A 16,036-nucleotide genomic window follows, 5' to 3' on the forward strand; every position below is an offset into this window, starting at 1 on the left:
AATACCAAGACTTTGGAGGAGTAGAGGAGAAAAAGTGTGAGCTTCAGCCCCTGGGTGACGAGACTGCGCACGAGTTGAGAATTTGGATATCTTGGACTGCAAGCATGAGGCCCTGATTCTGGTTCTGAGATTGACCGCAGGCACTGTTGTTAGGCCGTCACGTGTAAGTGTGTTTAGTGCGGCTGACGAACTGCCCATCCGGCCAGTCGCATATAGTCCGAGTGGTTTATCCAGGCGAATGTAACCCAAGTACAGCTTACCACACGAGATCTACTGATTTCTGATGGGTATAATAGCCATGGGATCCCATCGTGACGGCAACAAATCGCGAGCCTCAGCCGGGGATTTACCCCAGAGGCTGAATTGTGACAAAAGAGCTTGTTGCAGTGTGACGTTTCGGTTGCCAAGCTGGGTAAAGTGCACGACAGCAGTCCTACGGGCCGGGGCGGTCCAGCAGATGGGAGGAAAGGCTTGTGACGGAGGGAAGAGATCCGCGGTTTGTTTCATCCTGTCATTATTGGAAGTGGGCCAGGGTGAACCTTCAATGCGGCAACTGCCGTGGTGGGGAGGCCTGGCTAGCGTATGCAGGTTCCTAGGCGGCCGCATCTTTATAGAATTGAGGTGCCGACCGAGTAGGCAGACGCGGTTCCTCAGACGGGCAAAAGATCTCTCCATTTGGTCAGGTGGCTGATTACCCCGGAGTGAGGATGCAGCTGCTGGATGGGCATCGAGGTGTTTTGCCACCACCCTGTAGACATCCATGGATACCTTACAAACCAAGCAAGGTACGCTATACGCTATACTGTCAAGATGGGCCAGGGGGGCCCCCCGCAAGAGCTGCCGAAACGGGCAGAACGGAGTCAAAACGAGCCAAACAACGGCTGGAATCGAGACGACGGCGTCTCGCCCTCCGCAACTACCCACCGGCTAAAATGGCTGGCAACCCTGCCCCAATCACGACGAGACACTCGCGCGGCGCAGTCCACCGCGCGGGCAATGCCCTTTCGGAGCCTGGCCGGCCTCCTTCCAGCTTAGACACGTGGAGAAAAGGAAGCCGTGGAATATTCCAACCAATGCCCACCCCTGCTTAATCTCCGCTGCACGTCCCTCGGCTGCGTCCTGCCACTGAGCCTCACGAAACACGAAACGGGCAGCATGGCAAGGCCCCAACCGGGCGGCTCCTTATAAGGGTCGTCCCAGCACGCCGCTCTTGACAAAGAAGCTCCTCCTCATCATCGGCCGCCTGTCAACCACCAAGGAACCCGACCGACAGCCTCGACAAGGCTCTCTCGTCCGCAGCCATGTATACCAAGTCTCTTCTCCTCGCAGCTCTTCCGGCTACCGTGCTGGCCCAAAGCCCCGTCTATGGCCAGTGTAAGTGGACACTCATAAGATTGTTACCTGTGTAAATGTACTGACGCGTTCTCATCAATCTAGGCGGTGGTCAGGGCTGGACCGGTCCAACGACCTGTGTCTCTGGCTCAACCTGTGTTGTCAGCAAGTGAGTGACCTAGTGACCCAGACCTAGTTGTCCTTGTCTCTTGTCACAACAGCACCGATGTGCTAACCTCACAAAATTAGCCAATGGTACTCGCAATGTCTTCCCGGCGGCTCGGGAGGCGGCGGCGGTGGCGGCAGCCCGACCAACACCCCGACACCCACGCCTACCAATGGTGGCGGTAACGGAGGTGGTGGTGGCAGTACCGCCAGTGGCCTGGACGGCAAGTTCAAGGCCAAGGGCAAGCTGTACTTTGGCACCGAGATCGACCACTACCATCTCAACAAGGCCCAGATCACCAACATTGTCAAGGCCCAGTTTGGCCAGGTCACCTGTGAGAACAGCATGAAGTGGGATGCCACCGAGCGTAAGTTTTCCACCCTTTTCACTTTCCCTTGGAGATACTGACTATGAGTCTCGGATAGCTTCTCGCGGCTCCTTCAGCTTCGGCAACGCCGACGCCGTGGTCAACTTTGCCCAGGCCAACGGCAAGCTGGTGCGCGGCCACACGCTGCTGTGGCACTCGCAGCTGCCGACGTGGGTGCAAAACATCAACGACCGCAACACGCTGACGACGGTCATCCAGAACCACGTCACGAGCCTGGTGACGCGGTACAAGGGCAAGATCGTGCAGTGGGACGTGGTCAACGAGATCTTTGCCGAGGACGGCAGCCTGCGCAACAGCGTCTTCAGCCGCGTGCTGGGCGAGGACTTTGTCGGCATCGCTTTCCGCGCCGCCCGCGCGGCAGACCCCAATGCCAAGCTCTACATCAACGACTACAACCTCGACATTGCCAACTACGCCAAGGTCACGACGGGAATGGTCGCCCACGTCAACAAGTGGATCTCGCAGGGCATCCCCATTGACGGCATCGGCTCGCAGGCCCACCTTGCCGCTCCCGGTGGCTGGAACCCGGCCTCGGGCGTGCCCAACGCGCTCAAGGCCCTCGCCGCCGCCAACGTCAAGGAGGTTGCCATCACCGAGCTCGACATTGCCGGCGCCTCGGCCAACGACTACGTCACCGTCATGAACGCCTGCCTCCAGGTCTCCAAGTGCGTCGGCATCACCGTCTGGGGCGTCAGCGACGCCGACAGCTGGCGGCCCAACGACAACCCGCTCCTCTACGACCGCAACTACTCGCCCAAGGCTGCCTTCACCGCTCTCGTCAACGCCTTGTAAATAAGGCGGCCGAGTGGTGCTTCGTCTCTCTCACTCTCCAGGTGGAGGAGAGGAAAGAAAGTCTCATGGCTGGAGCATTGTCTGTCAGTCTGGGAACTTTGAACCGGTACAAGGCTCTTGTGTCCGCTTGAGCTCTTGTTATATCTAGTCCATTGATTTCTTATTAGTACATATTTTTTTTCCATCTCAGTACACATCAAGCTATACATTCATTATCTCGTTTGCTTGGTCTTGTTTTCGCCACGTGAGTTCTGCAACCTGCTCCACGTGCTATGGCGGTGTTGCACAAGTTGCTCGGAACGTGATTTCAGTCGCATGCCCCCCTAGATTCACAAATCGCGACCATCTCGGACGGGTAAGTTTTAAAAATAGTCTGAAATTATGCCCAGGCGGCCTCTGCCCTGATTATGTATCCGGCCATGGGACCCTTTTACTCTGCCCTCTCCCTTCCGACACGCTGTGCTTCTTGCTTTTCTTCGCGAATCTGACTAAGGCTTCCTTGCCGTCTACCTTGCCCCCCAGCCTAGATGTGCAAGAACAGGTCTGCCGAGCCCTTGGGATCTGTAACGACATTCTTGAGCGCCAGGTCGACAATCCTGGCCCTGACCTGCGCCGGTGTCTGAGCGCCCTCCTTGCCCAGCAGGTACGCGGCGACGCCGGCGACGTGCGGCGCGGCCTCGGAGGTGCCAGAGCTGGTATAGGTGGCTGAGTTGGAGGTCGAGTCGGCGGTCAAGATCTGGACGCCGGGGCTAAAGATGTCGACGTCGACGCCGTAGTTGGAGAAGCTGGCGCGGCGGTAGCTGCTGTCGGCGGCGCCGACGGTGATGACGTTGGGCTGGTTGGCCGGGGACGAGGAGCTCGCGTCCCTGCCCTCGTTGCCGGCCGCGACGGCGACGGTGATGCCCGCGTCCACCATGGCCTGGACGGCGTTGTTCATGGTCGCCGAGTTCGAGCCGCCGAGCGACATGTTGGCGACGCTCTTGTTGGCGCGGCCTTTGGCTTTCACGTCGTTGACGGCCCACTGGATCCCCGCGAGCACCGACGAGGTGCTGCCAGTCTCGCCGTCCATGACCTGCACGTCGACCAGCGTCACCTTCTTGGCCACGCCGTAGGTCACGCCGCCGACAATGGCGGCCACGAGGGTGCCGTGGTGCCGGTCGGTCGAGCGGCCGGTGCTGTAGCCCGCGACGGCGCGGCCCTGGAACTCGTTGTGCGTGAGCAGGATGCCGCTGTCGATCACGTAGGCGAAGATCCCGGAGCCGGCAGTCGAGTCGTAGTTGTAGGGGGCGTTGGCGGCATAGCCCTTGGGGTTGGAGATGGCCGACAGGCCCCACGGCGGGCTCGTCTGGGTGTCGGAGAGGCGGATAATCTTGTCCTCCTCGACGCGCAGGACCTGCAGAGGTTTGCGGCGTAACGTTAGCGAGACGCGGAAACAAAGATACACGTTGTTGTTGTTGTTATTGCAGGCATTATGATGATGACGATGACGGGCTTACACTGGAGTTGGCCCTGATGACTGCTAGTGTCTCGTCATCAAAGGAGCCCGCATAGGCGTGGAAGCCGGGGATGTCAAACTTGTTCTCGACGCCCACGGTGTCGCCGCCTCTCTTGCGGAGGCCCTCACGGTGCACATCCGACACCCAGCGGGTGTGCAGCTCCAGCTCGTGGCCGACTTCGGGCCGGAGGGTGACAATGTACTGTCCCGGGATGACGTCGCTCACGGCGGGGGTAGGGAGGGCGTTGGCAACACCCAGAAGGGCGAGCGCGAGGCGGAGGGACTTGTAGGCCATGGCTGCTGGGGGGTTGTAACGAATGTGGTTGGCGAGTTGTGCCTGGGAGAGAAGGGAGAGGCAGACTCTAGGAATTGGGATCCCCGTCGGGCGCTGAGGACAGCAGATATATACATGATCTCGACTTCGAATTCTCCCTATTAGCACAAGCACTGCCGAGATGCCGTCATCTAGGCAGGCACTGCGGCATATGAGACGAAATCAATGGCCTTGGCCTCATGCCTTGTAGGATTGACTGGGGGCTTGCCGTTATGCTTCATGCGGATCCCGTCAGGACCCCTGCTCAGGTACGCCTGGAGACCCTGCCCAGCGTGCTCAGCCCCTTGCTCCCCCGGCCGGCACCACGACCAGCAGCGTCCACCTTCCCCTTAGGGGGTCTTGAGAGCACGTGGAGCGCAACGCTGTCATTTCGGGGCCCTCGTGTCCCGCCCTGCCCCCCAGGCCAGCGGGATGGCGAAGGAAGATGCCAAGTCTGCACCGTTGGGCACGACGTGCGCAGTTGCCTTTCGCGGCGAAAAGTTGGTTGGGTTCAACAAAACAATCAACTGATGCCGAGTTATCCTTCCCAATGTGGGAATCTGGGATTGAGAGTGAGTCGTGAACTGCACATGGCTCGTGGTAACGTGTCCTTGCAAGGACAAAGGCACAAGCCAGACTACCTACTTTAGAACGTACGCACCTGACTTGTGCTGGCTGTCCTCCTCGGCCACCAGACTAGCATCATCGCTGGCCGTGTAAGTGCCGCCGGCAGACCCTGCGAATCCGGCATGGCCAGAGAATGCTGCCTCTGTCATGGCTGGTCGGCCTTGGGACGCACGCCTGGTTGGTTCCGGATCGGCCGTACGGAGCGGAGCCCGGGCTCCAGTCTATCCAGAGTGGCGGGGAGGGCCGATGTTCGGGGCTCCGCACACGGATTCATCCAACCCCCAACCATCAGCATCCCATTGTTGAAAGAGAGTGCCGTTTCCCCCTTCCCCCCTCCGCCCGCCACGTGGCCTGGCCTTCTCCATTCCAACAGTGTCTGGTCAGTCACGAGTAGCCTGCTCTCGTAAACGAACCTAGAATATGCCCAGCGCTATCTTCCACAACGGGCGCTTCTTCACGGCGGACCGTGGCGGCGCCAACCACGCCTTTGCCTCGTGCGCCGTCGTCGACACGGACACGGGGCTCATCACGCACGTCGGCCACGAGGGCGACAGCGAGGTGCTCGCCCTCACCAGCAACAACAACAACCACAACAACAACAACCAGACAGGCGGCCATGGCGGCGTCACGCGGCACGACCTGGCCGGCCATGTCGTCCTCCCGGGCTTCATCGACGGGCACATGCACCTGCTCATGATGGGCCAGTCCCTGCAGAAGTGCGGGCTGGAGCACTGCAAGAGCCTCGCCGACATCCGGGCCACCATTGCCGCCTTTGCAGCGGCGAACCCGGGCCTGCCGCGCATCATGTGCAAGGGCTGGATGCACTCGATGACGGACGGCCAGGCGCTGGCGAGCATGCTCGACGACCTGGACCCGCGGCCCATCTTTATCGACTCCAAGGACCTGCACTCGGCCTGGTGCAACACGGCGGCGCTCGCGGAGCTGGGCGTGCTGGAGGACATGCCGGACCCGGAGGGCGGCAAGATCCACCGCGACGCAGCGACGGGGCGGGCGTCCGGGTACCTGACCGAGTCGGCGGCCGTCGTCATAGTGTGGCCGCACGTGGCCAAGGTGGCGAGCACGCAGCAGAAGCTCGACGCCATCCGGGCGGCCGTGGACGCGTACAACGCGGCGGGCTACACGGGGCTCGTCGAGATGGCCATGGACGAGAACGCGTGGGAGGCGCTGCAGCTGCTGCGCCGCACGACCCTCGCCGAGACCGGCCAGCCGCTGCCGATGCGCTTCGCCGTGCACTGGCTCATCACGCCCACAAAGACCGAGGCCGCCAACCTCGCCCAGGTCGACCGCGCCATCGCCCTCGCCCGCGAGTACAGCGCCGCCGCCAGCCCGGACTGCCGCGTCGTCGGCATCAAGATCATCTGCGACGGCATCGTCGACGGCTGCACCGCCGCCCTCACCCAGCCCTACGCCGGCCCCCACGCCGGTGCCGACTGCGCGCCCATCTGGTCCCCCGCCGAGCTCGCCCCCGTCGTCCGCAAGGCCGACGCCGCCGGTCTGCAGTGCGCCCTCCACGCCATTGGCGACCTGGCCATCCGCAACGCCATCGACGCCCTCGAGCACCACGCCACCCCGGGCCGCCGCCACCGCATCGAGCACCTCGAGCTCGCCTCCGCCGCCGACGCCGCCCGCCTCGGCCGCCTCGGCATCACCGCCTCCATCCAGCCCGTCCACGCAGACCCGGCCATCCTGCGCGCCTGGCCCGCCCTGCTCGGACACGAGCGCTGCGGCCGCGCCTTTGCCTACAAGGACTTTGCCGACTCGGGTGCCGTCCTGGCCCTCGGCTCCGACGCGCCTACCGCCCCGCACGCCCCCATGCGCAACCTCTACACGGCCACCACCCGCCGCTCCGCCCGCGAGCCAGACCTCGAGGACACGGTCAACCCGCACTTCGCCCTCGACCTGGCCGCCGCCGTGAGCGCCGCCACCGCCGGGAGCGCCTACAGCTGCTTCGCCGACGCCTGGGCGGGCACCATAACCCCGGGCAAGTCGGCAGACTTTGCCGTCGTCGACATGCACTGGGACAAGGACAAGCTGCTCGGCTCCAGGGTCGTGCAGACGTGGTTCAAGGGCGGCAAGGTCTTTGATGTTCAACAACAACAACAACAACAACAACAATAAGGCGGCGGTGGCCGCGGCCGGGGCGGGCAGTAGACTGTTTTTGTTTTTTTTGGTGCAACACAAGATTCACATTTCGTCTGAGGGTGCCCCCCCCCCCCAGGTCATTATGTCATGGTTATGGATATGGGCGAGAGCTTATTGTACTGCTGCCATTGGCAACCCCGTAGACTGTGAAATCGAAATCAAAAGCCAGTGTCGACTCCTTGTCGTGTCAAATCGAGAGAGAATAAGTCCGTTGGCGCATTGCATTGCTGGTGGTGCATAAGAGCATCGTTCGGACCATGGCCGAGTTTCCAGGACGCCTCAGGGAGCACTTTGCACCCCGACAAAACCGCTGTGACTGGAATACGGCTGTTGTTTGATACAGCCCCTCAGGCAGGTGTAGAAGAATGGCTAGGACGACAAAAATGCATCCACGACAGCCGTGAGAAGCCGCAGCTCTACATCAGTGCAAGGCCTGCTGCAAATGCCATGAGCGTGTGGACACAGAACAACTATCCCACCAAGCGATTCACAGCCAGGGGGCAAACCGTGAACGGAACTTCAAGGCAATAACGCCCTGCTTGGCACTCTGACTCGTGAGAGGAGAACCCCCGCGAGATTGTCTCTATCAATGTCTTGGCTCAATGGCGATCGGATCATATTCTGCGACGTCCGCGACTCTGGCCTCACGGCAAACGTCCGTCCGTAAGCTTGAATCCGCAGGAAGCACTGTGTGGCAGAGGTGGAGCACGCCTTGTGGTCAAGCATGCGGAGCTCTGTTCTCGGAGCCGCTTGCTGCCCATGGGGATGAGGAAAATGAGGGGAAGGCTAGCAAGGGGGCATTGGTCAAAAGGCTCCGGTGTGGGTATCTTGGGGACCACAGCCATATCAATCATTGGTGACACTGATTCCACCCATTGCAGACAGAGCTACCGCAACACACTGAAAGGGCGCGCGCCGGCTTGGCTAAAGCACCAAGCGGCAACACAAGAATCTCCGAAGCCAAGCAACCGGCCCTGTATCCCCTCCTCTTTGTGACAACCTTACCACTGCCGAGCCGCTGGGCGTTTGTAGATTTTTTTTGCATAGTGAAAAGTCGCAGGCTTGGCGCGCTTGGGGACAGCCGCGCGTAAGGGTAGTGCCCTGTGATTGTCGGCTCGGACGTTCGGTGATCACGGATTTGTACCCTTCCATCCTGTTCTAGGTCCTCAAGGAATAGGTGGCTTGACAGCAGCGACCTGCCAGGTTCACCACGACAACGGTGAACTTTGCTACGACTGACCCCTCGTTGCAGGGCAGGGCAGTACTGTCTAAGCTGTGCTATTTGGTTCGTGCCTGCGTAGCCAGCCGACTGCCATGTCCTGTGTCGGCGCGCGATCCCAATTCTCAACAACTAGGCGGTATCTCTGAGGTTGAAGCTCGCAGCTCATCGCTGCGGGGTGCCAATCCGGGGGAAATTGCCTTTGATACATCTGGCCTCCAGGGTTCTCCGCACAATTGTGGGCAAATACGGCACGTTGACTCTAATCAAGATATGCTCGTGGAGTTCCTTGCGGCGGTGGACCGTCCCCAGACTTTTTCTGCGCTCCTGCTCAAACCTCAAGGGCCAATGCGCTGGCACTTTAAAATCGACTGTGTGTCGGATCATGGACTCCATGAGAGCGGGACACGACGGCGTCGGGGCCAGGGGTTGGTGCCCTGGTACAGGCACCGCAAGTGGCTCCGCTTCGGAAGTTGACCGCACGCGCTTGGCTTCAGCAGTCGCACATTGCCAAGTCGTCCGTCTTATCAGCGACTTCTTGTGGTCCTCGTCCAAGACTCGCAATGTTCCTCTCGTGCAGTGTTGGCAAGCTTGGAACTTGTCTTGATTGGCGGTCCACCAGAGGATTGCCCAGAAGAGTGCAGATTGGTTGGTGCAGGATGTATTCGTAGGTATTCCCCACCCACATCACACATTCAGGCCTTGACCTCCCATTTCCAGCAGAGCGCATCCTGGGCAAGCGCTCGGCTGTGTTGGCATGATCCTGTCGCACAGAACACGCTCTTTGTGGATGGATTTGTGCGCAAGCCACGTTCTCGAACAATGTAGGAAACCACCCGGGGGTATGCGGCCGTGTCCAGGGTCCAGGGACACTTCGGACAAGACCCCGAAGGTCGGGGCAGGCCGCCACGCCGTGGACGGGCACGGGGCGTGCGGTCGAGGCAGCCCGGAGGCAGTCGGCGGTGACACGGCCGTGCGGGGCTGGTGGTCCGGAGCTGGAGGCAGAGAACGACTGGAATAAACCCCCCGCCTGGCTGTGGCCAAAAGCCAGCAAGGCACAGTCAAGAGAGCCAAGGCGCCGGTGATGGAGAGCCTTGGTGTTCCTTGATTTACGAGATGCTGGCGACATCGACAAATGCCCAGCAGACGCCAAGCCGCTCAGGCACTTGGCGGACGAGGCCATCCAGCATATGTGGTGGATTGCAGGCAGTCGGACCACTGGACGGCCGCGCAGCGTGCATGCACCGCCCCGAAGCCCCACTGCTCGGCGCTGGGCAAGACCTGGGGACTGCCCTCAGAGGCAAGGCCGGCCTGGCCACGTTTCTCGACTCCTTGTCAGCGTGTGCTGATAGGACGGCGGGGAACGTGTCTTTGGTTGTATTGTACTTGAGCTGGATTGTGCTATGTCGGATCGAATCAAGTGAGTCTTTGGCCACTGTGGTTTGTTGTGAAACAGCGCCGGCTCAGCGACCAACCAAGGCTGCATGCATGTCTACGCTTCGGACCTGCGTGTGTTTGTTGGCCCCGGCTCGCACGGGATGTCACTTCTGGGACCAGATGACAGGACCTCTGAAGCGTTGATGGTCAGCCAGTCAGCGCAGCGCAGAGCAGAGCAAAGCAGAGCAGAGCCCTTACAAGGTCATGACAGAGCCGGAGGAGGCCTACGCCAAGGGGCGGCCCCGCTGGAGCACAAGCAGGCGTAGTAGCATGGCCCGAGGTGATGGCGAGGTGATGGGCAGAGGAGGTGATGACCGCGCCGAGAATGTGTGCAAGCAACGGGCCAGTCTTGGAAGGCACGCGGGCGACATGCCAAGTCGACAACTTTGTTGCGTGCAGGGGAGGAGGTGCTTGGCGGCAGAGGGCCCGGCAGGGCACATGACTGGATTATGGCAGCATCCGCACAGTGTACTCGTGCGGGCGTCACTGAGCCAGCTGCACCTCAGCGCAACTCAGTGCGGCTCAGTGCAGCTCCCGTCCATTGTCACTCACAGTCAGACAGATGCGGCCGAGTGGGGGACCGCTCGCCTCCTCTGGCTCCTCCCACCAGCGCCTTCCAAGGTTGCCCCGGGTGCCCCAGGATTGTCCGTCCCCGGGTATATCTAGCCCGCCCCCCTCCGTCTCTGGCCTGCCGCTTTCCCCGAGGAGAAGAGCCACGATCCATTTTTGGACCATCCTACAAAGCACTCCGCTGCTACTTCAACTCACGTGAATGGGTATTGAGATTGATATTCCTGTCGAGGAGTCGACTGAACCTCCTATACGTGGCTATACCAATGCCACAAACTCCAACCCCCCTGGGCCCATAAACCAGGCGGACGCACACTCCTCCCCCTCCGCAGGTCTCGAACCTGGTCGCCAGCACCGCTCCACCGTCTCCTCGGCCGCCCCGACCCTCATCGGAACCTCGAGTGAGAATGAGAAGTCCCCGCTGCCCTTCGTCGCAGCAGTGCCCCCAGAAGCCGTAGCTGCCGTCGTCAGCAACGAGCCTCACACCCGCAGCCCCGCCGAGCTCGAGGCGCTCCTCAAGACCAGCATCCAGCATGGCCTCACCAGCAGTGACGCGGCTCGTCGCCTGGAGGACGATGGCCCCAACAAGGTTGAGGGAGCTAAGGGCCTATCCCTGTGGACGATTCTCGTGAGGCAGGTCTCCAACGCTCTGACCATGGTCCTCTTTATCGTCATGGCTCTGTCTTTTGCCATCCAGGACTTTATCGAGGGCGCCGTCATTGCCGCCGTCATCCTCCTCAACATCGTCGTTGGCCTCGTCCAAGACTACCGCGCTGAGCAGACCATCCAGTCTCTCTTCGCCCTCTCCGCCCCTACCTGCAAGGTCATTCGCGACGGTCAGATCGAGTCCATCAAGGCCGAACACCTCGTCAAGGGTGACATTGTCCTCCTCAACGTTGGCGGCATTGTCCCCGCGGACCTGCGCCTCGTCGATGGGCTCAACCTCTCCACCGACGAAGCCCTGCTCACCGGAGAGTCCCTCCCTATCAGCAAGCATGCCGACGCTCTCCTGTCCGAGGCCGATGTGCCTCTGGGTGATCGCATCAACATGCTCTACTCGGCCAGCACCATCACTCGCGGTCGCGGTACTGGTATCGTCACCGCCACTGCGATGAACACCGAGGTTGGCAAGATTGCAGAAATGCTTCGTGCTCATCCCAAGGTCGCCGAGAACAAGTCCACTGTCGGCAGAGCTCTTCACAGATTCAAGGAGACCGGTCGCAGCATCCTTGGCCTGGTGGGCACTCCCCTTCAAGTCAAGCTCAGCAAGTTTGCTCTGCTCCTCTTCGCCCTTGCTATCCTGCTCTGCATCATTGTCTTCTCTGCCTCCAAGTTCAACGTCACCTCGGACGTGCTCATCTACGGCATCTGCGTCGGTGTTGCCGTCATCCCCGAGTCTCTCATCGCCGTCCTCACCATCTCCATGGCTGTTGGCACAAAGGCCATGGCTCGCGGCAACGTCATTGTCCGCAAGCTCTCGGCTCTCGAGGCCGTAGGTGGCGTCACCAACATCTGCTCCGACAAGACTGGTACCTTGACCCAAGGCAAGATGATTACCCGCAAGGTCTGGCTCAACAACGGCCTCGGCGCCACTGTTGAGGGTTGCACCAACCCCTTCGACCCGACCAGCGGAGTTGTCACTTGGGATGGCGAGGTTGCCGATGAGTCCAAGGGCACGAAGACCATATCACGCCTCCCTCCTGACGCACGCGCGTTTGTCCAGTGTCTCGCACTCTGTAACAATGCCGTCGTCACTGATGGTAAATCTGGTGTGGCGGATGATACAGCCGAGACCTCTACAGTGTCAAGCGCCGGCGCTGTCAAATGGTCTGCTGTTGGTGAGCCTACCGAAATCGCGCTCTCCGTGTTCGGCCTGCGCTTTGGCATGAGCAAGGCCACTGTCTCCCAGGCACATGATACCAGGCTTGTCGCCGAGCACCCGTTCGATTCAAGCTGCAAGCGTATGTCTGTTGTCTATACCTCTGTCGGCTCTAGCAACTACGACGTCTACACCAAGGGTGCTCTCGAGGCAGTTCTCCCTCTTCTTGACGCTTCGGAGGCTACCAAAGCCGAGTTCACCGCCAAGGCCGAGTCCCTTGCCGCCCAAGGCCTCAGGGTCTTATGTATTGCCCACAAGTCTGTCCCGGCCAACGACAAGCTGAAGGAGGAGCGTGAGGCTGCCGAGTGCAACCTCACCGCCCTCGGACTGGCTGGTCTTTATGATCCTCCTCGACTCGAGACTGCCGGCGCTGTGCAGAAGTGCAAGGTCGCCGGCATCCGGGTCCACATGCTTACTGGTGACCACATCAAGACCGCCACAGCCATTGCCCACGAGGTCGGCATCCTTTCGCCTGACATGACAGCGGCAGAAGCTGTCAGCGCCACGATGCCGGCCGCGGCTTTTGATGCCCTGACCGACGCCCAAATCGACGCTATGGACAAGCTCCCGCTTGTTCTCGCTCGCTGCAGTCCTTCTACCAAGGTCCGCATGGTCGAGGCCATGCACCGTCGTGGCGCATTCTGTGTCATGACTGGTGATGGAGTCAACGACTCACCTGCGCTCAAGAAGTCTGATGTCGGTATTGCCATGGGTCTCAACGGAAGCGATGTGGCAAAGGAGGCTGCGGACATGGTCCTCACAGATGACAACTTCTCCTCCATCGTCACGGCTGTGGAGGAGGGTCGCCGCCTGTTCGACAATATCCAGAAGTTCCTTCTCCATCTACTCGTTTCCAACATCGCCCAGGTCTTCCTCCTCTTGATTGGTCTAGCTTTCAAGGACGCGCAGAACCTTTCTGTGTTCCCCTTGTCACCCATTGAAATTCTGTGGGCCAATCTCATCACCTCATCCTTCCTCGCTCTCGGTCTTGGTCTTGAGGAGGCCCAGCCCGACATCATGTTGCGCAAGCCCCACTCTCTCCGCGTCGGCGTCTTCACCAAGGAGATCATTATGGACAAGATGGCCTACGGTACCTTTATGGGTGCCCTATGTATCGCCGCCTTTGTCTCGGTCACCTACACGCCCACTCCCGACCCGCTGCGCCTAGGTAGCGACTGCAACTCGGGCTACAACGAGACCTGCGAGGTTGTTTTCCGCGCGCGCGCCACCACCTACTCTGTGCTTAGCTTCCTCCTGCTCTTTACTGCGTGGGAGGTCAAGCACTTTACTCGATCGCTCTTCAACATGTACCCCGAGCGCTGGACTGGTCCGCTGTCTGTCTTCAAGACGGTCTACTGCTCCAACCGCTTTCTATTTGGTGCTGTTGTCGCGGGCTTCGTCATCACGTTTCCAGTGGTGTATTTGCCTGTTGTCAACCACATCGTCTTCAAGCACACGGCCATCACCTGGGAGTGGGGTGTGGTCTTTGCCTGCGTTGTCGTCTACATTGCTCTCATTGAGCTATGGAAGGCCGGCAAGAGACGCTTTGGCGTCGGCACCATCGTCTACGGAAACGCTGCTCCTGCTCACGATGTCTAAGCCCACTGCGGGCTGGTTCACCTGTGCCGTCTGGCTCGATATATGAAGAGAACGGGACAAAAGTTTGGAGTTGATTCCTGACCCGTGTCGTCTATAAGATACCGGTCCTAAATTACCTTTCGTGCCTGCGCAGATTGTGTTTGACACAGCAGACGTTTCATCTTTTCGTCTTGGTTCCATTCCTGCCGAGTGATCAAGTAGCTCCGGCAGAGGTTCTGAGCAGTTCGAGTCCATAGGACCAATATTAACTACAGTCACTCGTTACGTGTAATCTGTCTCTGTCGTTGGGAAGTGCATCTCGTGTACTCGGCGTATCCTTCGAGGTGCGGCAGCCACTAATGGAGACGCTGCGACGTGAGTGCGAAGCATGATGAGCCATCAATCTGTCGTCATACTGGCTACGGAGAGGTCAGTGCGTGGTGATGCCGGCAAGATGGTGGTGACCAGCAGTTGCGAAAGCCGTGCGACAGAATTGGTTCGGATGATAAGTGAGCCGGCCGTGCCTGCCATGATGAAACCTCTCAATCGTAGCAACTTGTGCCTATCGTCGAATGCCCAACGCGATGGATTGGGGTCGTTGTTGACGTGCAAGTCTGTAGTCGGGGTTTCTGCGGCATGGGCAACAGCTTAAGTTGAGGTGAGAGGTAAGACAGGGAGGGATTCCCGCTGGGCACACCCCTTCATTCTTCGAAGATGCCTGGCCTGATGCATGGTACCTTGACGCAGCCTCGATGCGCCAAAGTGCGGAGGCAGGCATGCTCCTCGCTAGTATAGCCAGCTCTTCCAGAGCGAGTGACAACGACGATATTGTGCATCGTTTGGTACGGTGGACACAGAGTTGTGCTTGGTCAGCAATCAGCAAACAAGCCAATGTGCAACCCAGCGTGGATGACCAGGAAGTGAGCTGCAGCTTCTTGGCCCCGGATTACAAGACATTTCCTGCACAAGCAGCTTCACACTTTTTTTCACGGGCACGCAATCTGAGAAACCCGCTGAACTAATAAGACACATGCGGTATGTTTGCAACAGTATCTGGGCGGTAGGACGGGCCGTTGAGAACAAACTTTAAGGTGACTTTAAGGATGAAAGGCAAAAAGACAAGAACACGACAGGGATGGGGACAAGAAGGCGGGTGGCGCACCCTCCTCGTTTACAGGACCAAGGACACCAGGACACCAGGACACCATGGCAGGCCCCGTTCTGCAGTGACAGGAATCTAGACCCGGGGAGACTCAGCCTGGCGGGCGGCAAGAAGGCACCCTTTCAGCTACCTTAAGCTACCCTAGGGCCGACGGCTGACCTGGAGCCGCCCCCAGTGCAGCCCGCCTGCCACTCTCTATTATCCCTCTGCTGCCCTTCTTCCTGGCTGACTTGTTCATCCTGTGTCTTGCATCGCTTTTCTTGCTCCAACGAAAGACGATATATCACGCGCATGAGCGAGTACTTCCAGTCAGCCGGCCCCTGAGTGGCGTTCCTGCAGTGAGCCCCGGGGACATTTTTGTGTCACGCAGATCCTGCAGCAGCCTGCACAGCACTGCACGGCAGACACCACACAAGCTTTCCTTGGCTGTGATCGACCACTGATCAGTACCACCAACAAAGACCCAAACCCCCGTTCCCAAGCCTTGGCTTGCGTTGAACACGGATACAACGACAATAGTGATCCAGTCTACCTTGCGGCATCTCAAGGGGTCTAGGGACAGAGTGTCATATCTCCATACTAATCACTGCACCTCTGCACCTCTGCACCTCTGCACCTCTGCACCTCTGCACACTCACGCACACAGAGGCAAGGGCGCCAACAAAACCGTGCCAAACCAGGCATTTCATTTTCCGAAACAAGTGTGTCCAGCTACGAATCGATATCAGGCGACAGGAAGAAGCCAGATCCGTAATGATATTCATCATCTTCTTCATCCTTCTAGCCGCTGCCTCGTCGAGCAAGGTCGCCAAGCGGCTGCTGCGGGCCTCGAGCTCTGCGGCTCCAAGAGGGCCGTGGTATGTCGGACATCAGAAGGGATACCGGCCTTGAGCGAGCGAGAGAGAGAGAGAGAGA

At 59.7% G+C, this 16,036-nt stretch overlaps 4 protein-coding genes across 4 annotated transcripts; 3 read left to right on the forward strand and 1 right to left on the reverse strand.

The window, feature by feature from the left end:
- Nucleotides 1-1,157: 1,157 nt before the first annotated feature.
- On the forward strand, nucleotides 1,158-2,902 carry B0I36DRAFT_427259 (putative endoglucanase type F). Its single transcript, XM_046162421.1, has 4 exons — nucleotides 1,158-1,374; nucleotides 1,438-1,501; nucleotides 1,582-1,865; nucleotides 1,924-2,902. The coding sequence occupies exons 1-4, from the start codon at nucleotides 1,302-1,304 to the stop codon at nucleotides 2,676-2,678; spliced, it is 1,176 nt and encodes a 391-aa protein (XP_046019000.1). The 5' UTR covers nucleotides 1,158-1,301; the 3' UTR covers nucleotides 2,679-2,902.
- A 299-nt stretch (nucleotides 2,903-3,201) lies between these two features.
- On the reverse strand, nucleotides 3,202-4,468 carry B0I36DRAFT_233452 (peptidase S8/S53 domain-containing protein; the record flags this gene model as incomplete). Its single annotated transcript, XM_046149231.1, has 2 exons — nucleotides 3,202-4,071; nucleotides 4,175-4,468. The coding sequence occupies 2 exons, from the start codon at nucleotides 4,466-4,468 to the stop codon at nucleotides 3,202-3,204; spliced, it is 1,164 nt and encodes a 387-aa protein (XP_046019001.1).
- Nucleotides 4,469-5,533: 1,065 nt separating this feature from the next.
- On the forward strand, nucleotides 5,534-7,252 carry B0I36DRAFT_371359 (amidohydrolase 3; the record flags this gene model as incomplete). Its single annotated transcript, XM_046160005.1, has 2 exons — nucleotides 5,534-5,671; nucleotides 5,720-7,252. The coding sequence occupies 2 exons, from the start codon at nucleotides 5,534-5,536 to the stop codon at nucleotides 7,250-7,252; spliced, it is 1,671 nt and encodes a 556-aa protein (XP_046019002.1).
- Nucleotides 7,253-10,615: 3,363 nt separating this feature from the next.
- Nucleotides 10,616-13,980, forward strand: B0I36DRAFT_281587 (uncharacterized protein; the record flags this gene model as incomplete). The annotated part of the gene is made up of 3 exons (XM_046151492.1): nucleotides 10,616-10,866; nucleotides 10,981-12,262; nucleotides 12,305-13,980. Exons 1-3 carry the CDS (start codon nucleotides 10,705-10,707, stop codon nucleotides 13,978-13,980), a joined length of 3,120 nt encoding a protein of 1,039 aa, XP_046019003.1. The 5' UTR covers nucleotides 10,616-10,704.
- Nucleotides 13,981-16,036: the final 2,056 nt, after the last annotated feature.

This window comes from Microdochium trichocladiopsis (assembly GCF_020744255.1).
Source record: "Microdochium trichocladiopsis strain MPI-CAGE-CH-0230 chromosome Unknown B0I36scaffold_1, whole genome shotgun sequence".
Classification (NCBI taxonomy): Eukaryota; Fungi; Ascomycota; class Sordariomycetes; order Xylariales; family Microdochiaceae; genus Microdochium; species Microdochium trichocladiopsis.